General features: G+C 34.4%; 1 protein-coding gene across 3 annotated transcripts; it reads left to right on the top strand.

Moving 5' to 3' along the window:
- The first annotated feature begins 2199 nt into the window (after positions 1-2199).
- Positions 2200-25279, top strand: LOC121369050 (inner nuclear membrane protein Man1-like). 3 transcript variants are annotated; one of them, XM_041493871.1, is made up of 15 exons: positions 2200-3139; positions 3629-3672; positions 4757-4835; positions 6226-6320; positions 9320-9384; positions 12098-12240; positions 13212-13313; positions 13989-14097; positions 14632-14752; positions 15945-15981; positions 16914-17004; positions 18049-18154; positions 19744-19822; positions 22563-22751; positions 23119-25279. In XM_041493871.1, exons 1-14 carry the CDS (start codon positions 2200-2202, stop codon positions 22712-22714), a joined length of 2163 nt encoding a protein of 720 aa, XP_041349805.1. In that variant the 3' UTR covers positions 22715-22751; positions 23119-25279. The 3 variants fall into 3 exon arrangements, with proteins under 3 accessions (XP_041349805.1, XP_041349806.1, XP_041349804.1); XM_041493872.1 differs by having other exon boundaries at positions 9323-9384; positions 22563-25279; XM_041493870.1 differs by having other exon boundaries at positions 22563-25279.
- The last annotated feature ends 605 nt before the right edge of the window (positions 25280-25884 follow it).

Raw genomic sequence — 25884 nt, 5'->3', positions numbered from 1 at the left:
ATTGGATGTCAAACGTTTGGTAAAATTTTCTGACTCGTAGTCATTAGAGGAAACCCGCTTCATTTTTTTCTAATGCTGCAAGGGATCTTTTAAATGCACTTTTCCACAGACAGGAAAGCACATACCACGGCCTTTGTCCTGTTGTGGTGCACTGGTTGGAATGAGAAAAGAATCAGCTGAATGAATCCACCGAGGTGGTTCGATCATGCGACGCAAGCAACTCTACATAAAATATTAATGGCTGTATATTAAACGTGTGTCTGATCGTTCTACTATTTGTACTTGGTTAAATTTCATTTTATTTCGTAAAATATATTTTTTCTTACGTACGAAATTATTTGAAGACAAAATCCAGTTTGGGCTTCTTACAAATATTAAGACGACCAGAAACACATTGAATATACAGATACTGATACTGATAAACAAGAAAATATATTTAATATGTAAGTTTAATCGTAGAAATATTTTATTAATCGGAAACATCTTACAATGTAGCAAACTCAGGAAAGTTCCTTTAAGCTGCAAAAACGGTCTTCTATAATACAGACATCATGCCGATTCTTGACTCAGCTGCTAATTTGGGTACAAACTGCCAAATTTTAAAATGCAAAAACATGTAGGCCCTAATGAGAATAACTTAAACTTAAAATCCAATGTTAACTCTAATGACATAATGGGAACTTAATATTTTACCCACCCACCCTATAGAATAAAATAGCACAATGGCATCATAGTTTTTATTATATAACATTTAGTGAAATATCTTAAAATATCAGTGAAATAAAAGTGTTATCATTCACTCAGTGACGATAACACATTTTAGTGTGAAAATTTCACTATTTCACTCTAAAATGTGTTATCGTCACTGTAGAAGGTCTCTGTAAGAAAGGTGGAACTATTTTGCTGCTGGCATTTTAAAAATAAAGGTAAATTGCCAAAAGTTATATAATAAATAGAAAAGTTCATGTTGTTTGTCAAATATGATTTATATCTCATCTCATGAAGTTTGAAATCATATCACACTCGTCGCGCAATCGTGTCTCGTGAGATATGATTGCAAACTTCACTCGATGAGATATAAATCATATTTGATTAAAATACAAAGCTTGAAATATCCTCTGTATATTAAGTAGGCTACTAAATAACATCTCCCTACAATATATCACATGTCTTAACACCAGTATTATAACATATAAGGACATCTACCAAAGACAAACTGCAACTACCAAGTCCTCAAACTGAACTCTTATAACGTCCTTTAGGTGGGCCACTCGGTTGTACATATCTATATGGAACATACTTATACAGTTTGACATTAGACAATATTACTGAATATTTTATAATTCTCTTGTTTGCCATCACAACTAACAAATATGTGTCTCTCCTTTAGATTTTTAAGATATTAGTAATACTCCTTTTAATATATTATATATATATATATATATATATATATATATATATATATATATATATATATATATATATATATATATATATATATTAGGCTTAGGATTCTTAGCTTTATCCATAGGCGTTGGAAGATAATGGCAAAGTTTCTAATAACATGGAGAATTACCAGCTACTGTGAACGGAATAAATTAATTAATTAATCAATTAAATCGTTTTAAAATTTAAGAATAATAAATAATAAAATCAAAATATCCATTCATATTTAGATCGCCTTTCACACTTTAGAGTTGGGAGGGCCAGAGCCCCCTGTAATAACCCCCCCCCCCCCCCCTCAACTCACACACCACACACACTCCGTTAAACTTAGAACACACACACATACACACCATCAAACTTACAACACACACACACCATATGTATGGTTTAGGGCCTGGTGGAAGATTGGCATATAGATGCCAAACCTGTCACCTTTAATTTAATAAATAAAGTAATTATTATTATCATCCCAAATTCATGTTAGTTGGAAGCAAGATTTGGTGCTGATATTTTGTACGTTTTCGTAGTTTTATAGTAGGCCTATACTTTACAAATATGAAGAAGGAGAGGGGAAAAAAAGAAGAAGAAAGAAACAAACAAAACATTAGCTATGTCAGAAGTCTTGCAGGTAATGTCATGAAATATTATGCTTTAACCAAAAACCTAAAAAATAATTTGTATTGACAAAGAACCAGTCTAGACAATGAAAGTGGTCATCAGCATGCGCAGAAGCGACGTCCGGTATCAGAAAACATGGCTGACAAGATCACTGACGAACAACTGGTCGAAGAACTGGAAAGATTTGGCGAGAAAGTCAAACTTCCAATCAAAAGAGACAAACGCGCTTTGTTAATTAAGAAACTGAACCATTTACGTTCAAAGCAAAGAGGCAATGATCGGTCCTCAAAACGCCTGAGCGGAAGAAAAACGCTAGATGTTTTTAGCTCGGACGACAGCGAGACTGAATGTGCGGGTCAGGCGGAAGGCCGCAAGAAAACTAAAACCGCTCGAGCGGTTGATATGGTTACTAGATCATTACGGCAACGAACAGCCGCTGCCTCCACGCCAGTAGCATCTCCTCATTTTGATCATGATACAAGTAGTAGTGTGTTGAGACGACCTCTTCGTAGTAGAATGTCAGAAAATTCGAGATCTCCTACGAGCTCTAGTCCTAGGAAAGGCACACATTTAAACCAAAGCATTGGTAGCAAATCCAACAAATTATATCCCGATCTTGATGCACTGAATGAATCGGCAAATAGATCCACAGAGATTTTAAGAGATGAGACATTTGAATCATCCGATGACGAGTATTTAATTGAACAGGATGCAGACGACAGTTCATACGAAGTTCAAAACAAATCTGTGAATACAACCTTCACAATCGAAAGCAATAACAGTAGATATGATACAAATACATCACCATATCGATCAAATTTATCCTTCACCAATCATATTCATGAAGACAGAAAAAATACTCCCAAACGCAAAAGTGTTTCCAATCATGTGTCACCTAGAAATCAGAATGAGAAGCGCTATCAGTATAAAAAACGCTACCCAGAACATGTACATGTGTCTCGTGGTATTGTTATGTTTGTTGCAATATTTTTTGTGATAGTTGCAACAGGCTACATTTTTCTTCGTAAAGAAAACATTCTGTCATGGATATCATTTGGAACTTCAACTAAGCTTGGTAGTAATAATAATATGTTTTTAGATTAAACATCTTATTAAATATTTTTCATGTGTACACGGCTTCTAGAATGTTATAAAATCCACCAGCCATGGGATCAGTGATTTAAAATATTTACCAGCCACGATTAAAAATTCATTTGCCTTACTTTACTTTAAGTTAATACAATTTTACTAAATAATAGTAATAATCAAATATGTCGCCTAACATTGGGAGTGGGATGGAGGTAGTATATTCACTGGGCTACGTCTCATCCTGTATGTACATGACTATAAACCTGTATATTCATTAATTAGCTTAAACTAGATGGGTAATATTGTTTAGTAATCCAGTAAGTATCGGATTTACCACACTTATCACTATCAGTTGGCATTAATTTTATAATCTACAGGTACCTATGTATAGTATTGAATATGTTTATCTCCATCAGTTACAGTATCTTAAAATTGTATTTAATTCCTTTTCAGTTTTAACTTTTTGTAATTTCAGGTCCTAGAGACAAATTTTTGTTGTGTACTGAAAAATCAGCACAGGTTTGGATTTAAAATTTAATTTTCGTTACTATTATTACAGAGAATTCAAACTTAAGAATTTATCTCCTGCAGTAATTTTTATAAGAATTGCCATAGGTCAAACGGCTCAATGACGGCAATTTTGAGCCAGCCTAATGACATTTGCAGCAAATAAACATGACTGAAAGATTATTTTACTGTATGTTGACATATTTCAAATGTGCAAATGTTAAATATTGGCAGATTATATACACCAGCTATAATACATTTTGCCATTGTTGAGGAGCTTTACCTACGGCAATTTATATCACGACGACAGCAATTGTTGTCAGTGCTGTTAATTTCAAGCCCTGGTTTTTTTAGTATTAAGAAGTTAATTTACATGAATCTTCTCTCTTTTTGTTATTACGGCAAAGTATTCTCTCTCACAAAATATATAAATAGTTGCCTTATTCTAAAAGTTGGCGATTTTAGAGTAACTCTTAAAATCAGATGCTACTAATTTTGTCTTATGACAGAGCACTCGGCAAATATATTATAAAATATAGATACAGACCTATATATTCACCGAGATTAGAAATTTTGAATTCAGATTTGCCAAACCTTAAGTTAAATCAGTCCACTCTCGGTCCCATCCATTGGCAATAGCTTGGGTGACACAGTCTCACTGCTAGCTCTGGCACTCGCCAAATTTGCCAATTGCGAATTTTAAAAACCATTGGCGAATTTTATTTTAATTTGGCAAAATAATTTCATGTAATAATTGATATTTTGTTAGTAAATAACTGCATTTCAGCAATTGTTTTAAGTTTAATAGACAATTTGGCAAAATGTTCTGGTCACCCAGAGCTAGCCATGGATCGTCTAATTTGGCACTGTATATATACCAACACATTTCATCAGTCCTTTAATCTAGTTTAGACAGTCCACTGTATGTATGTATGTATGTATGTATACACATGTTTGTGAAGGTGTTAAAAGGTGCAGTATATTAGTGCTATACATTTATCTACATGTACACTGGTTTTTGTATGTATTAATTAAAATCAAATAAATTGCTCTGTCTCAGGTGTTTATTAATATGGTGTATGACCTAATTTTTCAGGATTGCTATGATCAGCAAGATGTTACCAAGGCAATGGTTGTCATAACAGATCTCTTTGATCTTCTAAGCACCAAGAAAGGTAATATTTTTGGTACACATTTGCAGTATTTATATAAAGCTTTGTTTCAAATTAGCAATAACCAATGTATATAATTCACTGTGACATTGAAAAATCTATTCACGGTCAACTAAGTTGGGTGTGTGTCTTTTTAACCCCCTGCCCAATTGCATACATGCTTCTGTCAGAAATAAGTCTTTATGTCCCCCACCCCTGCTCCAAATTATATCTGATGTGCCTCATGTTACATGCTCTTTTTACACTTATTTCATTTAATTATTTGTCAATTGTGAATTTTAAAAATGTTTGGTAAAAAAAAATGTTTAAACAAAATCATTTCATATAGCATTTGATATTTTGTTGAAAAACTATAGGTTTCTGCAGTTTTGAGCTTTAATAAATAAGTTAGCAAACTTCTACTCAGAGCTATTCCTGTTCACAATTTAGTTATCTACAGTGTTTATTGGTTGAGGGGCAGATCTAACTCGGCCAGTAGAGTTCTCGCCTGAGGTGCTTGCATCATAAGATCGAACCACCTCAGTGGACCTACTAGTATTCTCTGGCTGGGTTTTTTTTTAACCAGTGCACCAAGACTGGTATATCAAAGGCTGTGGTATGTGTTATCCTGTCTAGGAAAGAGCATATAAAAGATCCCTTGTTGCTAATGAAAGAATGTGGCATGTCAAAAACTACCAAATGTTTGACAACCAATTGCTGATGATGAATAAATTAATGTGTTACAATGGTGTCGTTAAACAAAACAGACTTTAACTTTTCCTTCCTTAATGAAAAGCATTTCCATTTCATTTCAACTTAATTTCATGCTTATAATCCAATTAAGCTTGAAGCACGCTGTCCTGGGCACACACCTCAGCTATCTGGGTTGTCTCTCCAGGACAGTGGGTTAGTTGTTAGCGGTTAGTGAGAAAGAAGAGTGTGCAGTGGTCTTGCACCTACCCACTGAGTCGTTAAAACTTTCTGGGTTGGAACTGGTACCAGGCTGCGAACCCAGTACCTACCAGCCGAGGCATGTTGAGTGGTTACTGTGCACAGCAATCACTGCTGTCTACTTTTCATGCTTACAATTGTACACATCACTTCACAGAAAAAGCAACTGCCAATGTTTATTAAACAGACTCCTACATTCAAAGACAACAAACGCCCTGTATCTGAGATTCGTGTGTTTGACAGGCTCATAGAAACAACATCTTGAGTGGCGAGCATGATGTCTAGTGGAGGGGCAGTCTCTACTAGTGGAGGGGGTGGGGGACACAAGCCATTTGGTTATCCTTATTTATATAGACTAATAGAGCATTTTTGTCTCTCAGACCCGCTCCCTCCAGCCTCCCTGTTCCTACATACCTGTTTGATGCTTTTAAAATTAATTGCCTTTTGTTTGTTTTTTTCATAGGGAAAGTAAACTGTGGTACTGCCCCTGCCTCGGAGAAAAACATGTCTAGAGATGAATTTCAAGTGTATTTACGCAAAATGGGACACACTGGCAATGTATGTAGTAACTAGTATGCAAGCTCTTAATGTAATTTACTAACCGAAGAATTGATATATTGAATTTTAAAAAACATTTATCATGCAGATACACTTTTTATTAATAAACGTCTCTTTTTTTTCTATGGAAGAACTTTAAACATTTTAATGCAAATGTTCATTTTAATACCATTTTGATAGTTTCATACAGGGAGCACAGTGTAAATACATTTAAACATTTGCCAGTTAATTCACTTCATTATAATGTTAGATAAGAGCAGTGAGAAATTAGTTAATTACTTAACAACTCTTAAAGGATTGTCCTTTATTTCTTTTAAGTTCATACCCAAATGTACCATACCTAAAATAAATAATATATGATCCTTATAGTTCAGTTTGAAACATAATAACAACACAAACAAGATTATATTATATATATATATTTTATTTTTTTCTAGAACAATCATGCTTAATAATAAAAGTAGCAATACAGTCCTTGCCTTTTAAAAAACAAAGGCGAGTGAAAAATCGCACATTCAAAACACTTAGGCGAGTGAAAAATCGCACTCATCAAAATTCTATGGCGAGTGAAAACCAAACATTTATTAATTTATGGAGTAATTTGTACATGTAAATGCAGAGACATATGTTGCAAAAATTAACCAATAAATCAATAATGTTTTATTCTAATTTTATGTTGTTTGGTTCATTAGTGTAGTCTGACGTCTTTTCCCTTTCAGGAATCGAGTTATAGTTTATTAAAAAGTTTTAGGAGTAGTACTATAGAAATATGACACGTATACACTGATGCAGACCATTTGATTTTTTAATTACAATATGTACTATCCAGATAGTTTGATACACACAATTATATATATATACCTTTTCAGTGTTAGATGGTTTGATGAACGTGCAGCTAAACATATATAGGAATCAACTTGTCTTGAATTTCATTATTATGTACAACGCACATGATTAAGATAGTTGGAATGGGGAAAAAGACTGGTTCCGAGGAGGTGGTGGTTCATGAACTACGACCCAAGCATCTCAGATGTGCACTACTGATTTATAGTATTAAAACTTTTTTTTAAAAATAACTCGTGAAATGTAGGCCTACAGTTACTTCAATTGATAGTGTTAGTTGGGACATTGACATTCATGTGGTATTTTTAATTCAACAATTATGCAACCAGTCTCCCTCCCTCAACATTTTGTAACACATCACTTGACCTACCGCTACAAGTTACGCACGGCTCTGACAGCGTTACGTCATTGATCTAGAACGGCCCCAATATTGTTTATAACAAAATATACAAAATCTGTCATTACAAAGGATTTTATTCCAAACGTGGGATGCCACAATAAATACATATAATAAAAAAAACACGTAATTTTAGACACCATCATCAGAGTAAAAGTAATCTGACCCTAGTAGCTCTGATTGGTCAATATGCCGCAGAGTATTGGCATCAAATCATGTTCCAGTCACATGGTCTGTGACTTTCGAAACGAAACAAAAATTAAATAATCGGAAATGACCATTGATTACTGTTACTATAGTGTGTATATATATACATATCTAAATAACATATGCATATTCATTAACCTCTGGCTGAAATACAAATATTTAAATGAAGTTTAATTTGATTTGATTTTTTTAAAGATAAAAAAAAAAATAATAATAGACGTAAAATAATACCTAGGCTTATTCCTACATACCTATTATCATTCCTTTTCCTTCTTTTTATTATTCTGTGTAAATTGTGGGTTTTGGGTGTTTTTTTTGGTTTTTTAAAAAAGAACAAAGTATAAAATTAACGATTGCCATTTTCGAGACCTTGCGTAAGCTTTGTAGGCTAACAGTTATTAACTAATCGAGACAATTTTACCAACTTCGCTGATTTCTGTGACGAGTTCATTTGTGTAGGCTACAGAAGCCACTGTTTAATTCTATCCCTTTTCTCTTTTTGTCATAACTATATGAACAGTATAAATGAGTTATCCTTATCAGACGTTGTGACCTATTACCTTACAAAAGTGGACTATTTCTAATTAATAATAAATTAAATAGGAAAAGATGTTTTGATCCGTTTGGTACGTCTTTGAAGATGTCTATTAAACCTGTGTTTTCCAATTTGTATAGCAAAGATATGTACCAGTCATATATTAAAATCTTGCATGGACGATACCGTTCTTGTAAAAAAAATTCTGGTATTATTAAGCGGATCTTTCTATCAGCTGCAAAAGGTAAATAGTGGCAATCAGTATACAAAATTATTTTACATGCACTGTTTGTTAAGTGTAACTTGCGCTATTTTTCACACTCACCAGACTGAAATTACATGCGATGTACGAGCGCGATCACAGCCGCGCACCTTAAAAGGCAAGGTCTGGCAATATAAAGTAACAAAACACACTGATGGACAAAACAACCCCCATTAACCAATGGTGGAAACTGGCAAAATCCATTAGCAAATTCGGAAATAAAAACAAAATATCAAGCCCAATTATTGATGGTAATAATGTTCACCTTCATCCAAGAGATAAAGCAAATGCGCTAAATGATTATTTTGCCTCCATATCAAGAATCCAAAACAAACCAAATCCAGTTTGGGCTTCTTACAAATGTTAAGACGACCAGAAACACATTAAATATACAGATGCTGACATTCTAAACAAGAAAATATATTTAATATGTAAGTTTAATATTAAAAATATTTTATTAGTCGGAAACATCTTAAAATGCAGCAAACTCGGGAATGTCCCTTTAAGTTCGAGCCCTCTCTATATACAAATGAACAAATTCTAGGGGCTGTGGCTGTGGCTAGACCAGTGGGATACCTTTAAACTAATGAATATAATAAATTTTTTTTATAATTAATCAAAGGTAAAAACTTACAGCATTGTGTTTCCTGTCTTCATGAGATATTGAAATTTAAAAAAATATATTTCTTACTGTCTTGATAGTCGTGATTCGTGTTAACAAGTATGCACCAAAAATGTTTTTATATTTGTTTTAGCAGCTGGAACACTTGATGAATGCCTGTCTGGATCACATCATTGAAAATCCACACTGGAAGATAAGGTGTGCACTTCCATTTTGTTTTATGACTTTTTGTACCATTAAAGCGCTCGCCTGATGCGCTTTCAGTTTAGGATCAGTCTCAGTCGGTGGGCGCATTAGGCTATTTCTCGTTCCATTCAGTGCACCACGACTAGTATATTAACGGCTGTGGTATGTGCTAACCTATCTGGAATGGTGCATATAAAAGATCCCTTGCTAATTAATGTCAGAATTACGAAATGTGTGACATCCAATAACTGATAATTAATAAATCAATGCTCTAGTGGTGTCATTAAACAAAACAAACTTTTTCTTCTTTTCCCAGTATTATATTACCTTACAGTTAGGCCAAAAAAAAAAATAGGTGTGTTTCCGGTCGACCGACCGTCCCTAGTTTTACCCCCCACCCCCCGACCCTAATTTGTTTTTCTCTTAAACTGAAAAAAAAGAAAAGAAAAAAAAAAAAGTAAAAAAAAAGAGGACAACATCACCAAACAAGAGTATTTCCTTCCTTGCATATTGTTTACATACTATTATACGATACATTTTGCACATGTAATTCCCTTCCGAAAAACCGAGAAATTATGGAAAAGCTTTTGTAATAGAGTTCCTTCCCCTGATTAGCTACCACCGAACAGCTTGGTTGGTCACGGAAGTACCCGAATGTACGAACATAGCCTTGGTACAGGTTATTTCGATTAAATATAATCGTATCAATTCAGCTTAATTCTCGTCTTCACTTAAATCAACAGGTCTTATTATTAATGCATCTCAAATGTTTGCATAAAGTATTTAAATTAAGAACAACGAAATTAATACAAATGTCCCATTAATTTAAGGAAATACACAAACAGTGCATACCAATACTACTACTACTACTACTACAACAACGACAATAACAATAATGATAATAATAATGATGAAAAATAATAATAATAATAATAATTATTATTATTATTATTATTATTATTATTATATTATTATTATAGTATTCAATTTAAAAAAAAAAAAAAAAAAAAAAACGCTACCTACCTAGCCTAATTTTTTGGGGGATGCAATCGGAAACACACCTTTTTTTTTTTTTTGCCTTATGGAAAGGAATGTTTCTCTAATGATGGCCTCTTCCCCTTGTTTAAATATGGTTATAAGTTGTTAATCATGCAGTATTTAGTCTACATAAAGAGAGAAGAAACCTGCATTTCAATTCCACCCAGAATTGATTTTTTTAAATTTTGAGAGCTTAATTTGATGTATATATTCTGTGATATTTGTATTTTTTTGTTTTAAAAGTTAAAAGTTTTTGTTTCTTTAAAGCCGCACACCCTAGTTCTATCCAGCGAAAATAAATTATAATTTGGTTAATCTACAAACCTGTAACACACTTAGATCATGTTTTTATCAAATGGAGTGAAAAAGCAGGTTTTATATCGATAAATACCATGGGAATCCCCATGTCCCAATTGCTTGAAATAATTTTGAAAGTTAGTATTCTGATGTCACCGGTAGATGTCAATCGAAGCACAACAATGCCTACATCACGACAAATTTCACAGACTTGGGGTGCGTTCGTTTCACCTCTCCTGGACATGTTCCAACTGTTCTGTCCTGGTTGTATTCCCTCTCCAGATATCGTAAGACTTAGCAAAATTATTGGTTTTAAGGGTTTGTAACGTTTTATATTGAGACACTTACTTGTCTGAACTTTACTGTTACTGAAAATGTTCACGAACTGTGAAGAAAAATCTCACAAATGAACAACAAATCGGATGTTGATTGCGCAAACCGTGCACGAGAAAACAAACCGAACCAAAATGATAACGGTCACGTGATATACCAACGTCTGTGACATTGAAATGGAAATATCCCCTCTAAAAATAGATTGGACGTCGCTTGCTTAACGTTTTTTTCTCGACAGAACGTCTTGTCAAAAAATATTTCGTGGTTTTACAAACATCAGGATTACCAAAAAGCTCTTCAGGTGAATGGAAATGTGTATTCTAAATAATAAAATGTAAGTAAAGTGCAATTTTATTTGTGAAAAATGGGGTTTAATAGCGAAAAACAACGCCGTAATGGTTAACAAATAGCCGTAACTAGGGTGTGTCCCTTTAATTATACCACTAGAGCATATTGATTTATTAATCATCGGCTTTTGTATGTCAAACATTTGGTAAATTTTGACACAAAGTCTCAGAAAAAACCTACTACATATGTTTTCATCGGCAGCAACGGATCTTTTATATGCCAGTCATGGGGCACTGGTTTGGACAGCGGAAAACCAAATCGGAGAATAGGGCCACTGAGATGGTTTGATCCTTCGATACAGGCACCTCACGCAAGCAGTCTACCGCCTGTGCTAAATCTCGCCACTCGCGTCTCATCAATATGGACTTTGTATTTGTACTGTATGAGGGGCAGGATATAGCCCAGTGGTAAAGCACTCACTTGATGCATCAGGGATCGATCCCTGTTGGTGGGCCCACTGGGCTATTTTTAATTGCAACCAGTGCACCATGACTGGTATATCAAAAGTATGGTATGAGTTATCATATCTGTGGGATGGTGCATATAAAAGATCCCTTGCTACTAATGGAAATATAGTGGGTTTCCTTTCTAAGGCTATATTTTAAAATTACCAATCGATGTGCTCTAATGATGTTGTTGAACAAAACAAACTTTTAACTGTATTAATATTTTCAGTGTTATTAATAATGATGTGTGATGTATTTTCTAGTGCTCTTGATAAAGACGGTGAACCAGCGAACAAACGGCATCAGGTGGAGTTTTTGGAAGCAACAGTCGCAGCCATGAGTTTGTTTTGTCGCATTCAGAGGTCATTCTCCAGGGTCATGTTTGCAGTGTTTGTTCTTTTCCTGAGTATGTATTCTTTGACTTGCACGTTCACTCTGATATGTTGATAATCTACATTAAGTGTCAGTTGCAGTTGGGGGGGGGGGGGGGGGGGGGCAACTGGGGGGGGGGATTTTTTAATATTCCATCTCTTTGTTCTGTTTTAATATTTAATATTAAATTAATTTTAAAAATTGCAATTTGAATTACATACAAAAATACTATATATTGCCCTACTAACCCTGTTACCTTTATTATTATCATCCATTTAAGCATATGATTTTCAGTCCTTTACCAGCCCTACTAACCCTATTACCTTTATTATTATCATCCATTTAAGCATATGATTTTTAGTCCTTTACCAGTCTAACCGTCTGTCCATTTGTTTCACATATTGTTTTCCAGACTTAGTTTTTGCAGTGCCTCAAGATACTGAGCAGACATTTTGTGTATAGCTTTATAATATAGAGTTACAGACCTTGTTTGTCTTTCATGCAGATTTGGCCATTTTTGACACTCTTATGGCCCTTGATCTTCGGAGAAATGAAAATTTGTTAGGCCCAGTAAGGACATGTATTTATTTTAGCAGTACTCTCAAAATTCTTGTTTTAGTTGAAGTTAGATTTTTTGTTTAATTTTAATAATTTTCTACAAGTAGATCAGATTTGATCTGAAATGTAGAAAAATTACCTTTATAGTTACATGGTATAGATTTTCAAAAAAAAATTGAAGATCAAGTCAGCTTTTGTTTTGGAAGGACTATAGATATACCTGCCATTTAATTGAAAGTTGCATTATAATATTTATATAGAGGCTATTTCATGGGGGTTTTACAAATACCGATTTTTATGTCAACGAGTGATGTGTGAAAACCATATTTTCATGAATTGCAAAGCAATGAGTGAAAATATGGTTTTCACACATGAGTTGACATAAAAATAGTATTCGGAAAAAATACCATGGTCTATGTATTAACTAGTATTTGTGTATCTTGACAGTTAGTGTGACTCTGTTCCTGCTCCTAAAGTTCATTCGATGGAGAATTGCTGTAAATGAGAAAGAACGGCATGAGGTGTATTCTATGGTGGAAAATATCATTGGTACGTTGATTTCTTCACTTAATAATAAAATACATATTTGCTGATGACAATAAGGTTATTGGTTCAACCCCTGCAATTGCCCAAGGCAATCGGCAATGCCATGGAGATTGCACTTTTTTTTGCTGTGGACTATATTAGAATTTGTTTTTTGCCATGGACGTGGACATTTTCATCGTTGCAGGGGTTGTGGTTATTGGTGAAATCAGTTCTATGACTGATGATAATGGGTTTTTTTAATTGTTATCAATCTGCTTGATGGGCATTTACAGATGATACAGAAACTTTTAAGTTACTTTGAATTATCATAACGGCAGGACATAGCTCAGTGGTAAAGTGCTCACCTGTTGTGTTGTCTGTCTGGGATCGATCCTTGTCATTGGGCACACTGGGCTGTGTCTTGTTCCAGCTAGTGCCTCAAAAACTGGTGCAATGAAGTCTGGGATGGTGCATATAAAAGATCCCTTGCTGCTAATTCATCAAAAAGAGTAGCTCAGCAGGTCTCCTCTCATTATCTGTGTGGTCCTTAACAATATGCATAATACCATATAACCATAATTAAAATGTGATGTGCATTGTTAATATAACCTTTCTTTCTTTCTTTGTATTCCCATTAGAAGGGGGAGGTGGGGGACTAAAGGGCACTGATCTAAGTACATGTGTTTTCTATTTTGGCAGATATCTTAAAAAAGCATTATGACCTAACTCAACAGGAGGAAGGAAAAAATCTGCAGCCGTATCTAGCTTTGCAGCATGTGAGAGATCAACTTCTTCCACCAGCTACACGGTAATTCTGATCTAGTTGGTAGTTTAGATCACCCAAACCAACAAAAAGGTGGCATTTCATCTATAAATAACAATTTAAATATCGACAAATTACACTTCGCCTTCTATAGCGTTATTCAGTAGCATACAAATTATAAAAATACCGGGCGAGACTATTTATGCTATAGGCGATCTTGATTCAACATTGAAAAAACAGGGGGGAAAGTGCAGTAATAAACTGGATTGTATATTAGTGTAAACAGATTTTATGGCTATTCCATCACACAGTTTTTTTCCGTCTTGAATTTTTTTTTGTATAAAATGTTATATGGCAATTAGTTTTCAGCATATTTCGTAATTCACCCGAATAATTTTGTATACCCTCGACATAATCCCAAATGTTTTCAAATTCTTTTCAAATCACTGGCATGATTTTGCAAGTATGGTTTTGATTGGTCGAATGAAAGGTCAACTGAACATGAGCTCCAACGGGCTGCTGTTAGATCCACATGTAATGGTGTTTGGTTTTAAACATCTCCATTATAATTTCACACAGAAAGGAGCTGCTGCCCATTTGGAACAAAGCAGTTAAATTCATTGAGGCAAATGAATCCCGCATTCGACTAGAAGAGCAGACTATTCAAGGTGAAGAATTTGCTGTCTGGAGGTGGATCCATGTAAGGTTTTTTTTTTAATACATGTTTGTTATGTACGTTCACTTAATTACTAACAAGCAGCATTAAAGGTGCAGACTCAAGTCTAGTAGAAATACCATCTTAAAATAACTAGAGCTTCTCTTCAATAACCATTACTTCTCAGACGAACATGCATTTTTAGAATTATGAAAAATGTATATTTTGGGGTATTGCCAAACCCTGCATGAACAGAACCATTTCAGATGTACAAACATTAATATTCTAAATAATAAAATGTAAGTACTTCTAATTTAAATGATCAAAAATGGCTTTAATAGTGACAAGTACATCATAGTGTTTAACAACTAGTGTCGGTTACTTTAATATTTTGTCATTTATTCCTCACCTTATGTGGGCGGGATGTAGACCAGTGGTAAAGCACTCACTTGATGCATGGTCGGTGTGGAATTGATCCCCATCGGTGGCCCATTTGGCTATTTCTCATTCCAGCCAGTGCACCACGACTGGTATATCAAAGGTGTGGTATGTGCTATCCTGTCTGTGGGGAAAGTGCCTATAAAAGATCCGTTGCTGCAGTAAGAAAGATGTAGTGGGTTTCCTCTAATGACTACGAATCAAAATTACCAAATGTTTGACATCCAATAGCATATGATTGATTAATCAATGTACTCTAGTGGTGTCATTAAACAAAACACTTCTTTTTCTTTTTTTTTCTTCTTACTTTATTGTCGTTAATTTTGTGGTAAAGTCCTACTTAGTTGGCTGAATACTAATTTATCAAGTAATTGTACAGTGAAACCCCTCTAAACCAGACACCCTAGGGACAAAGTAAAATGTCTGGTATTAAGAGGTATCTGGTTTAGAGGGGTTTAAAAAAGGACTGAAAAGTTTCTGGTTTTGGGGGAATTCCGGTTTACAGACAGTCCAGTTTTATGAGGTTTCACTTTATTTAGACAACTCTTTTATAGCTTTTTTTTCCTTCTTGCATCTATTGTGTATTTATGGAAAGCAGATGCCTGTATTAGGACAGTATTTCAAAGTTTTAAATAACTGGAAGTTGGTTTTATGTGATGTTTACCACATGTAATGGTTCACCATGTAACCAGTTGGTGGCTCTTGTGAAATTAAAGTTGCATCAATCAACACACAAACAGAACAGTGGTTTGCCTGAAATATTGTGCCCAGTATAATTGTTTTATGTCTTTTATTTCAGACGTCTCCAAATGGAAACAAAGTTTGGCAAGGACAAGGTAGGAACACCATGGATTGTAACTGTTTTATATATCACACCAATACAGAATTTTGTTTACTTTAAAAAAAAAATAAAAAAAATTAGCAGCTGAATAGTTGTTATGATATGCTGGCATATTATAGCCAAATATACTCTTCAAAAAAGTAGGGGAATCTGAAATATTAAAACATACGTTTTGACCACAGACATCCTAGTAAAGAATGTTCAGGTCTGTTTATCAACACACCTAAAGACATTCCATAGTTTGCACATGCATCACGCAGTTGCTCCATACATGTGCGTGGGGTGTCATTCTCGATTTTGACTATTTCCAGGAAGGTCCATTAATCACTGTGGAACATTATTTCTGTCAGTCTTTTTCATTCTGTTGATCATACAGTTGTTACTGTTTTATTTTTAGTCATTTTTATTGTTTGAATTTACAATTTACTGATAAAAAAACGTCAACTTTCAAATTTCACTTCTGACCCCAATCGTCCTTCAAGACCTTTGGTGGTCATAAAACCTACTGTAATAGTGAATTACCGGTTGCAGTGTTTGCCCAATTAATTCACTATTATCATATAACCATTCCCCACAGCTAATATACCTTACAATATTGGCAATTGTAAATTCGTATTAGAGTTCCCCTACTTTTTTGAAGAGTATATAATGCAGAGAACATTTTATTTTTAAAATTTCGATTAGCAACAGTTTGTGATCGGTTGAAAATTGAGTAGCAACTGCTATTTAACATTTTGAAAATTTGCGTAGGGAATCACAATACTGAAGAAAATATTCTCTCTAATTAATGATTGTATAGATTTTGTCTTTTAAAATCTTTATTTTGGTTTTTTGTGTGTGTTAAATAGGTAAAATCTTAGCACTGTGTTCACTAAGCAATATTTGATGATTTACATGATAATTATCCATCTTTTGTCAATTTTCCAGCCTTTGGTGAGCATAATGAATCGGGTAACAACCCAGTGCTGTTCAGCCCCACTCCGTGTCTGAAGATTAGGAACATGTTTGATGCCGATGTGTAAGTGTTCAACTGTCAGCTTTAATTACTAATCACAGGCGGGACGTAGACCAGTGGTGAAGTGTTCACTTGATGCGTGATCGGTCTAGGATTGATCCCCATCGGTGGACCAATTGGGCTATTTCTCGTTCCATACCAACTGGTGTAACAAAGGCTGTGGTCTGTGGAATGGTGCATATAAAAGATCCCTTGCTGCTAATCGAAAAAGAGTAGCCCATGAAGTGGCGACAGCTGGTTTCCTCACTCAATATCTGTGTGGTCCTTAACCATATGTCTGATGCTATATAATCAAAAATGAAATGTGTTGAGTGCATCGTTAAATAAAAAAATATCTATTTAATTACTAATCGCAGTCATTTGGGAGGAGGAGGAGGAATGTATCGATCACAAAGTAAAATTTTATTTAAACTAAAACAAGATTAACGTTTGTTTTGTCTAACAACACCACTAGAGTACATTGATTAATTAATCATCGGCTATTGGAAGTTGAAACATTTGGTATTTCTGACACACAGTCTACAATTTTGCATTAGTAGCAAGGGATTTAATGTCTGATAAGGCTATCTGTAATAGTGGGATCTGTTATTGATTATTCCAGGTCTGCTGTCTGTAGTGTTCTTGGAAGTAAAGTAAAACAAAATATTTAGGAAATTTATCCTGGTCTGGTCTGTCCCATGGGACTAATGTTCACTAGTAATAGGAAGGAAATGTTTTATTTAACAACACATTCAACACATTTTATTTACAGTTATACGGTATTGGATACTAGTAATAGGAGAAACGTAACAATGTTGGAAGTAGCCCACAGCAAAATTCGAATGTCAGGTGTGTGGCATGGATGGCCACAAGAGACGAGCACCTGTATCTGTTAAAAAGATAAGGTCTGTGATGTGGAGATGTATAGCAAAAGAAGTTGAAAAATAGGCCCTGTGAAATCAGGAAGAAATGAGATGGAAATGAGAGACGTGAATAGAAAGAGTGCTTTGAGATTTGTAAAACAAATACTGAAATTTATCCTCATTTGTTTACTTTTGTTGTTTTCAGAGAAAATGACACAGACTGGCACTTGAGCGTTCAGGATGCGATTCTCGAAAAGTGTCGAGATGTCAACAGTATTCTCCACACTTATGTCGATAAAGATTCAAAAGAGGTGTGTTCTGAGATAATTTACCAAATAATTGTTTGACTTATTCAAGGATTTTTCTTTAAATTTTCATTATTTTTCCTGTCCTCTTTTTAAGCAGAAAATGTAATTTGACTGTATTAATTGATTAAAATTTTATATTTTGATAATGTTTTTATTAGAATGGATATTACAATGTATTTTTGGTTATTTTATGTGTAATACTACTGAACACGCTTAAGCAATCTGAAAAATAGTTATATCTAGTTTCAAAATATATAAAAGTCTAATTCCATGGAATTAAATAATTTTTATAGGATCTGAATCAAAGCTGATTATAATATTGAATGACTATTAAAATGATTAATATTTTGTTTTACAATATATTAATATGGGTATGGGACATTGTTTGATGTGCTTCCATCAGAGAACTGTTTAAGCATGCCTGTTGTGGGCACAACCTTTTACTTCACCAGAGTTCTGTCCAAGAAATATATATTCACATTATAATGTTCACCTTTTCAGAACTCGTTGTTTAAAGGGACATTCCTGAGTTTGCTACATTGTAAGATGTTTCCAACTAATAAAATATTTCTACGATTAAACTTACATATTAAATATATTTTCTTGTTTAGAATATCAGTGTCTGTATATTCAATGTTTTTCTGGCCGTCTTAATATTTGTAAGAAGCCCAAACTGGATTTTGTCTTCAAATAATTTCATACGTAAGAAAAAATATATTTTACGAAATAAAATGAAATTTAACCAAGTATAAATAGTAGAACGATCAGACACACGTTTAATATACAGCCACTAATATTTTATGTAGAAAAATATATTTGATATGTAATAACAATCGTTAAAAAGTCTCTGTTAGTCGATAACATCTTAAAAATTTCAGCAAACTCAGGAATGTCCCTTTAAGGGGAGCTATCACTCCATAGTCCTTCCCACAGGGAACACCTTTTTTCATACTATGGAGTTTACAACAAGTTATTTATTTCTAAATTGTACACAGAAATAGTTGGGGGGGGGGGGGGGGGGGTTTGTGGGGGTTTTCCAAACGCTTTAACATTTACTGAAATTATTTACAAAAAAATATTTTTGGAGGAGGATGGGACAGAATATAGCTCTCCATCACACTCCTGAGACATCTTAGTTTAAGGAGAGTGATTTTTAGCTTCCATTAACATAATAATACCTTGAAAGGCATAACATTATCTTAAGTTAGGGAAGGAAATGTTTTATTTAATGACGCCCTCAACCTTAAGTTAGGGAGACAATTAATCACTCCCTTCATTTTTTTTTTCACGGTGAGGTCTTCCCTTTTTTTTATCTGGTCAATGCAGTTAAGTTGATATACGTCTTTGGTTTGTTTGATAGGGTTGTTGCATTTTTTAATTTGTCCATCGGAATGTTTACTCGCATTTGGCAAGTGGGCAAGTACTTTCTGCACCCCTGAAATATCATTCCTAACTGCTTGTTTGTTAAATTAATCCCATTTCATTGGTCAGTTTTAAGGATATTTGGAGGTTTTCCTAAGGGCAAGCATATATCAAACAAATGCGTGGCCCCAATTGTCTGTATTGATATACGTCTTTGGTTTGTTTGATAGGGTTGTGTCTACTTGAAGTGCAGTAGCTGTCAGGCTGCAGGCAATGCAAGGCAGGCACTGCATGGGTGGTGGTTTGACCGTAAGTATGCTTTTGGAATTCTGTATTTTTCATTGCAACATTCATTCAAGTTTACTCGATGGCTTAGTTTATTGATCAAGTATTTTTTTAAAGGTGTGAGGGCCATGTGGGCTCAGGTCTTCCCACTTGAAGACACATTTTGTGTCATACTCTACATAAATGTGTAAAGAAAATCTAGCTTGTGCAGCTCCCCTGACTTCAAATACAAGGGTGCAGAAATGGAAAATATTTCAACTAAAACCAGAACCAACAAAAATTTACTTGTCCGCCAGCCTATAGAAAATATACTTTTGTTTAGCAATATTTTATAATATCACTGGCGTAGGAAGTGGGGGGGATCCCCCCACTTTTATTACCTACGAGGTACAGCATAACAAGGGTCATATTTATCATACAATTTCCCTCGTATGTCATAACTAAATCGTATATCCTCTTGACATTGGGAGTTTAACGATTGGCTGTTGTAAGAGTACATTTCTTTCTGATTGGCTGACACGACATTCCACAGATACTACTTTCTTCATTAATACATTTTTATTTCGAGTGTAAGCTGATCACATGCCGACGTCATTCAAATTCAAAACTAATTATTTCAATTACCGTGTATTTGTTTGCTTTTTAGTATACACATGCTTTACAATTTACAGCTGTTGATACATGTATACTCTTTACTTGTGGGTGTATAAATATCACGTAACTTTAGAACTGGTTGTGATTTGTTTTCAAGACATCAATGAACAAACATTACTCCGCTGTTAAGGAAACGTTAGTTTGTAAACAATGACTGGAATGTTCATTTATGGTAATAAACAGAATATTACATTCGTGTCCATGACAGACGATGTTTACGACACTCGTGCCGTAAACATCGTCTGTCATGGACACTCATATAATATCCTCTATTTGTATGTGTGTGCATGTGCACCCCCCTTTTGGCACCTTCCTACGCCACTGTATGTATATATATTTAATGACAAAAACATTAAGGACACTTGGTAAGTTATCAACATCACATGGCAGACGAACAAAATCAAACCTTGATTGGGAAATCAATACATGTCGAAATATTCTGATCAAGACTACGTTATTCACATTTCTTTCATATAGATTTACAAAATTCAAGTGACAAATATTTAATAGAAGAATCTTTTCAAAACACACCGGCAACATACTTTTAACGTAAACAAATCATTATTTTTTAAGAATTACTGACCTTTGACAGGCCCCGTTTCCTGGGAATTAGGCTATATCGGAACCACTATCAAAATGGAACCATTTTTCTTGGCGAAAACAGAACCGATTTGGCTATAATGGCAAAAAATAATATCTTGTAGATATATAGATTGTGGGGTGCCGTTTTAATCAACGCTAAGTTCCATTTTGTCCAGTTTGGTTCCATTTTCGTTTGGGGCTGTTTTGGCATGGTTCCGTTTTTGCTATAACCCGTTTTCGGAATGTCACGCTTGTGTAGTTCGGAACTCTTAAGTCATTTATTGGCAATGTGGCACATGTATTATTGTGTGTTTTGACATCATTCTAAAACATTTGTTTGAATGGTTTGGAATTCTTGCATGACTGATGTGTAGTCGTGGATTCAATGGCAAAAAAAATAATAATAAAAAAGTAAATAAATCAAAAATGATAATACAGTCAGTCAGAAAAAGATAGATCGCCCGTAGGACTGGTAGTTGCATTTTTTTATTCGTCCATCAGAATGTTTACTCGCATTTGGCAAGTGGGCGAGTACTGTTTGCACCCCTGAAATATCATTCCTAACTGCTTGTTTGTTAAATTAATCCATTTCATTGGTCAGTTTTAAGGATATTTGGAGGCTGTCCTAAGGACAAGCATATATCAAACAAATATGTGGCCCCAATTGTCTGTATCTTTTCACATGTGCAAATGTTATGTCTTTTAATTGAAATGTTTGATTTAATGATGCACTCATTACATTTTAATATTACAATGATATGGTGTAGGCCTATTTAGCATGTCATTTGTTCTGTTACATTTACCATAATATCAACTGAGATATTTGTCATGTACAGGGATTCTATAACTTTTATAAAATCTACTAGCCATGGGATAAGTGATTTTGAAGATTTACTAGCCACGATTAAAAATTCACTAGCCCTACTCTACTTTAAGTTAATACAATTTTCCTATTTAGTAATAATGTCACTTAAAGAGGGACATAGAGCTTAAAAACACTAAGATTGGGGGATGGGAACAGGATATTCGTATTTTCAAAATATACTTAAATGCAGCATTTTATAACCTTTTTTTCACTAGCTGTTGGGCATGGCAGTGGTAGGTATTTACTAGCCCAACATTGAATATCACTAGCCATGAGATTGGGGCTACCATAATCTAGAAGCCCTGCACGTAACTGAGCCTATCATGGATTCACTGTGCCAAAAGCTGTGACATTTTATATAATAGATATGATTGCCCAACAGGCAATTCAAAGTCAGTATTATGTCATCACAGACAATCAGATGGCTATAAAGTAAAAAAAGGTATCGCTTTATTTTGATAAGAGTGATATCATTCATATGTATGTTATTGATCATTGTTAAATATCAAGATATTTTACTATAGGTACACTTGGTGAAAGTACGATAACTGTTTCCCACCAGATGCTTCTACTGGAATCCTTATTTACACAATGTCTCTTTCTGTCTTAATGTGAAATCACTGGCTTACAGTTACAGTAACACCATTATATTCTTAATTTCAGGTCGGCTGGTAACAGCACGGTATTTAAAACTCGACTACTATCACAACCGCTTCCCCGATTCTGTGAATGCTGTCAAAGCCTTGCTACCGTCGACAGACCAAATGTCATCCCTCTCCCAGCCATACTACAGGTCCTCCCTGGAAATGACATAATGTGAAGGCTCTTCAGTTTTATATATGTGATCAAAATGTTTGTGCCTTTGTTTTGATCTTGGTGTTTTGGTAAAGTGACTGTGTAATGTGTCACGTGCAGTGAACTACATTTGGTCGTTTACAACAAGCTTTTGTTTGGGGTTCATACGGGTCATGGAAATCCTGGAAAGTTGTAAAATTTGCAAATGATATTTTTCAGGCCTGGAAAGTCATCCTGGCAGGTTATCAAAAATGAAAATTGATTGATAATTTAACAAAAGAAAAAAGTAAAAAAACACAGAACAGGTTGGCAATTTATGTCAGTATATTGTAATATTGTATGTGTTGATGCAGAGAAATCATTGAAAATATTTTTTTCATTTAAAGTAAAAAGATCATGAAAAATTATGTAATTTTTTTTATAGAACTTGGTTGATGACAAAGCATATTCACCGTACATATTTATGATGAACATTGGACTGTGTAACCTAACTGACACAGAAAGGTATTACCATGTTTGTGTTAATGTTAGTGTGATGTTTTAATCACTCTCAATGCCTACTGTGTCACATGCTAACAAAATTTGCCTTGGGTTGTTCGAAATGGTCTTTGGTATGGTGAACAATTCTCTGAACTGTTTTACATAATAAACACAGACTGATACGAAGAGATTGCCTACCTTGTATGTCTGGTCGTTATGACACTTTAATGACTGTGTGATATGCCCCATGCATTTGGTCAGTCAGAAAGGCTTTTGTTTAAGATGAATACAGAACATTACAGTAAAAACTCGTCCAATGAACACGAACAGGTACTGAGTCCGTTGAAGAGATTATAAATTGACATTCAAGATTTTAATGTCACCTGTATAAAGAATTCTGTCCTTGGATCCCCAGACGTAACTACATGCTATTTGTTTAGGCAAGACTTTTTACCCTTTGTCGTATTTTATTGTCCACATTTCAAATTCCAAAGTCCAGATTCTTGGAGGGCCATTTGCCATGTGCACGGGGGAGGGGTGTTTGCACAGTGAACCAGTCCCCCATGACTTTTATATCAAAGGCTGTGGTATGCACTGTCCTGTTTGGGAAGTGCATATAACAGATTCCTTGTTGCCAATGGAAAAATGTATTGAGTTTCTTATAAGAATATCAGTCAAAAATTACCAAAATGTTTGACATCCAATAGTTGATAAATCAATGTGATCTAGTGGTATTGTTAAACAAAACAACTTTTAACTACTTTTTTTTGCACTGCGATTACAGAACACAGAAAATGGAGAAATAAAAAAAGGTCTTCTGTTGTCAATAATTGTGTTTTCATAGGAGTGGCTTGGTTTTTTGGTAACTCTTGCTACGTCAAAAAACATGAACACAGAAATTGGCCTAAACAGTCTTAAAAAGCACAAGGTCTGCATGTTTGGTGCTCAAAGTAAATTCTAGTTTAATCTTGTTAAAACATCCCTTTAACTCTGCTTTGATCAAAGATCCAAATGTTGATTATCATTTTATGATAACGGTTTTGTCGTTCAGATTTAGTCTGGAGTAACATAGCTTTATACCTACGGACCTAGGTTTTTCTTTCTACTGGGACAAAATGATTGCAGCTCCTACAGCTCAAGTCATTGTGGGTCTTTAAACCACAAGTTTTAAAAAATGTACGCTCTTTGTAATATTGATGCTCGTTTTCAGTGCTATTTTTATTTTTATTTTTTTTACGTCCGCTTTTTTGAGACACATGGTGTTTAGTGTCTCTCGTCATCCATCTTAATAATGGCACAGTGTCCAGTATCACGGTTTTGTCACAAATCAGTATATTTGTGTGGTGAATTATTGTATTGATTTTTATGTGTCTAATTGCATACATTTTGGTAAAGTTTTTAGGTCCTTTGAGGGCCTTTGTTATAAATTTTAGTCGACATTTGATGCTCAGGCATTGAGGCAAAGCTTTTTATTTCATCACAATATCATTCAGTTTGAATCAAACATGACATCATAATCTAAACTACATTTTAAAACATGACTTTCCTTTCTGTTTGTATTGGTATCTTCTGTGGTAGAATCATGGTTGCAAATTTTTTATTGGATTATGTTGTTAAGATGAATTGTCATGGAATAGCAAAGATCATAATTCACTTTATTGCAAAATATCTGTGGATGAAAGAGTTATGGTCCCTGGGGTCCATGCTTCCTACTTACGTATGGGTATCATCGTATAAAAACAATTAGATTTGCAGACTCAGTGCATCAGATTGATGTTTGCCTTAGTGAATCGTCATATGACCTTTTACTTCAGTATTCAGCTGTGCTGATGTAAAAGCTGCAGTAAAATCAATTAACGTTCTGTCAATGGATATTATTGTGAGAAGATACTAGTTTATCATCCATTAAAAGCTTTTGTAGGAGATATCGCGGGCACTATAATTTGTCATATCTCTTGTGATATTCTTCTAGGAGATCGATTCTTATAATCTTGATTGGTCAAAGTTTAATCTCATGACATTATTTTGTTACGTCACTGTGTATGTTTCAGCGCTAAACCTATCATTAGTGACGTCACGCCACTATCGTTCTGCTAGTTAACGAGTGTACCGCTGCCAAATATAGTGACATTCAACCCACATTACTGACATTGTTTACAATTGTTGCAGATGAAAAGTATGATAATGGATGATAAAAAGAATACCCCCCTCGTGTCTTGTGATATAATTTATCAGTACTTGTTGATAAAAGTATAAAAATACTTTTATCAACTTGTGGTGATAAATTATGATATCACAAGACACTTGGGGAGTATCCTTTATTTTGCATTAAAAATATAAACACCAAGGCAAAGTGCCTTTTAGCTGCAGCAAATTACTTTTGTCTCTGCATTTGTTTTCGCTGAGGCAGTTTTCAGAATCGTCCGGGCCAATTTTAAAAATGTATATTACATTCTCACCATAGAACTGGGAGTCGTAGGTTTTTTTTATCTGTCTGACAACTAGTGATGGGTATTGCCTAAATGTTTATATTGCGATACAGATACCTGAATTGCGATACGTACCACAATATATTGTGAAGACCAATTCTCAGTTATTAGCATTTATGAAGTGCTCCAATTTCATGTACATGTTGTATATCTTACATAAAATGATACACCAGTCAATTGAGACTTGTTCCAAACAAGTGAAAGCTATTATTTCTTTTCTT

Source organism: Gigantopelta aegis, chromosome 3 (genome assembly GCF_016097555.1).
Source record: "Gigantopelta aegis isolate Gae_Host chromosome 3, Gae_host_genome, whole genome shotgun sequence".
Lineage (NCBI taxonomy): Eukaryota > Metazoa > Mollusca > Gastropoda > Neomphalida > Peltospiridae > Gigantopelta > Gigantopelta aegis.
Note: the sequence above shows the minus strand (reverse complement) of the source record. Positions and strands in the feature narration are given on the sequence as shown.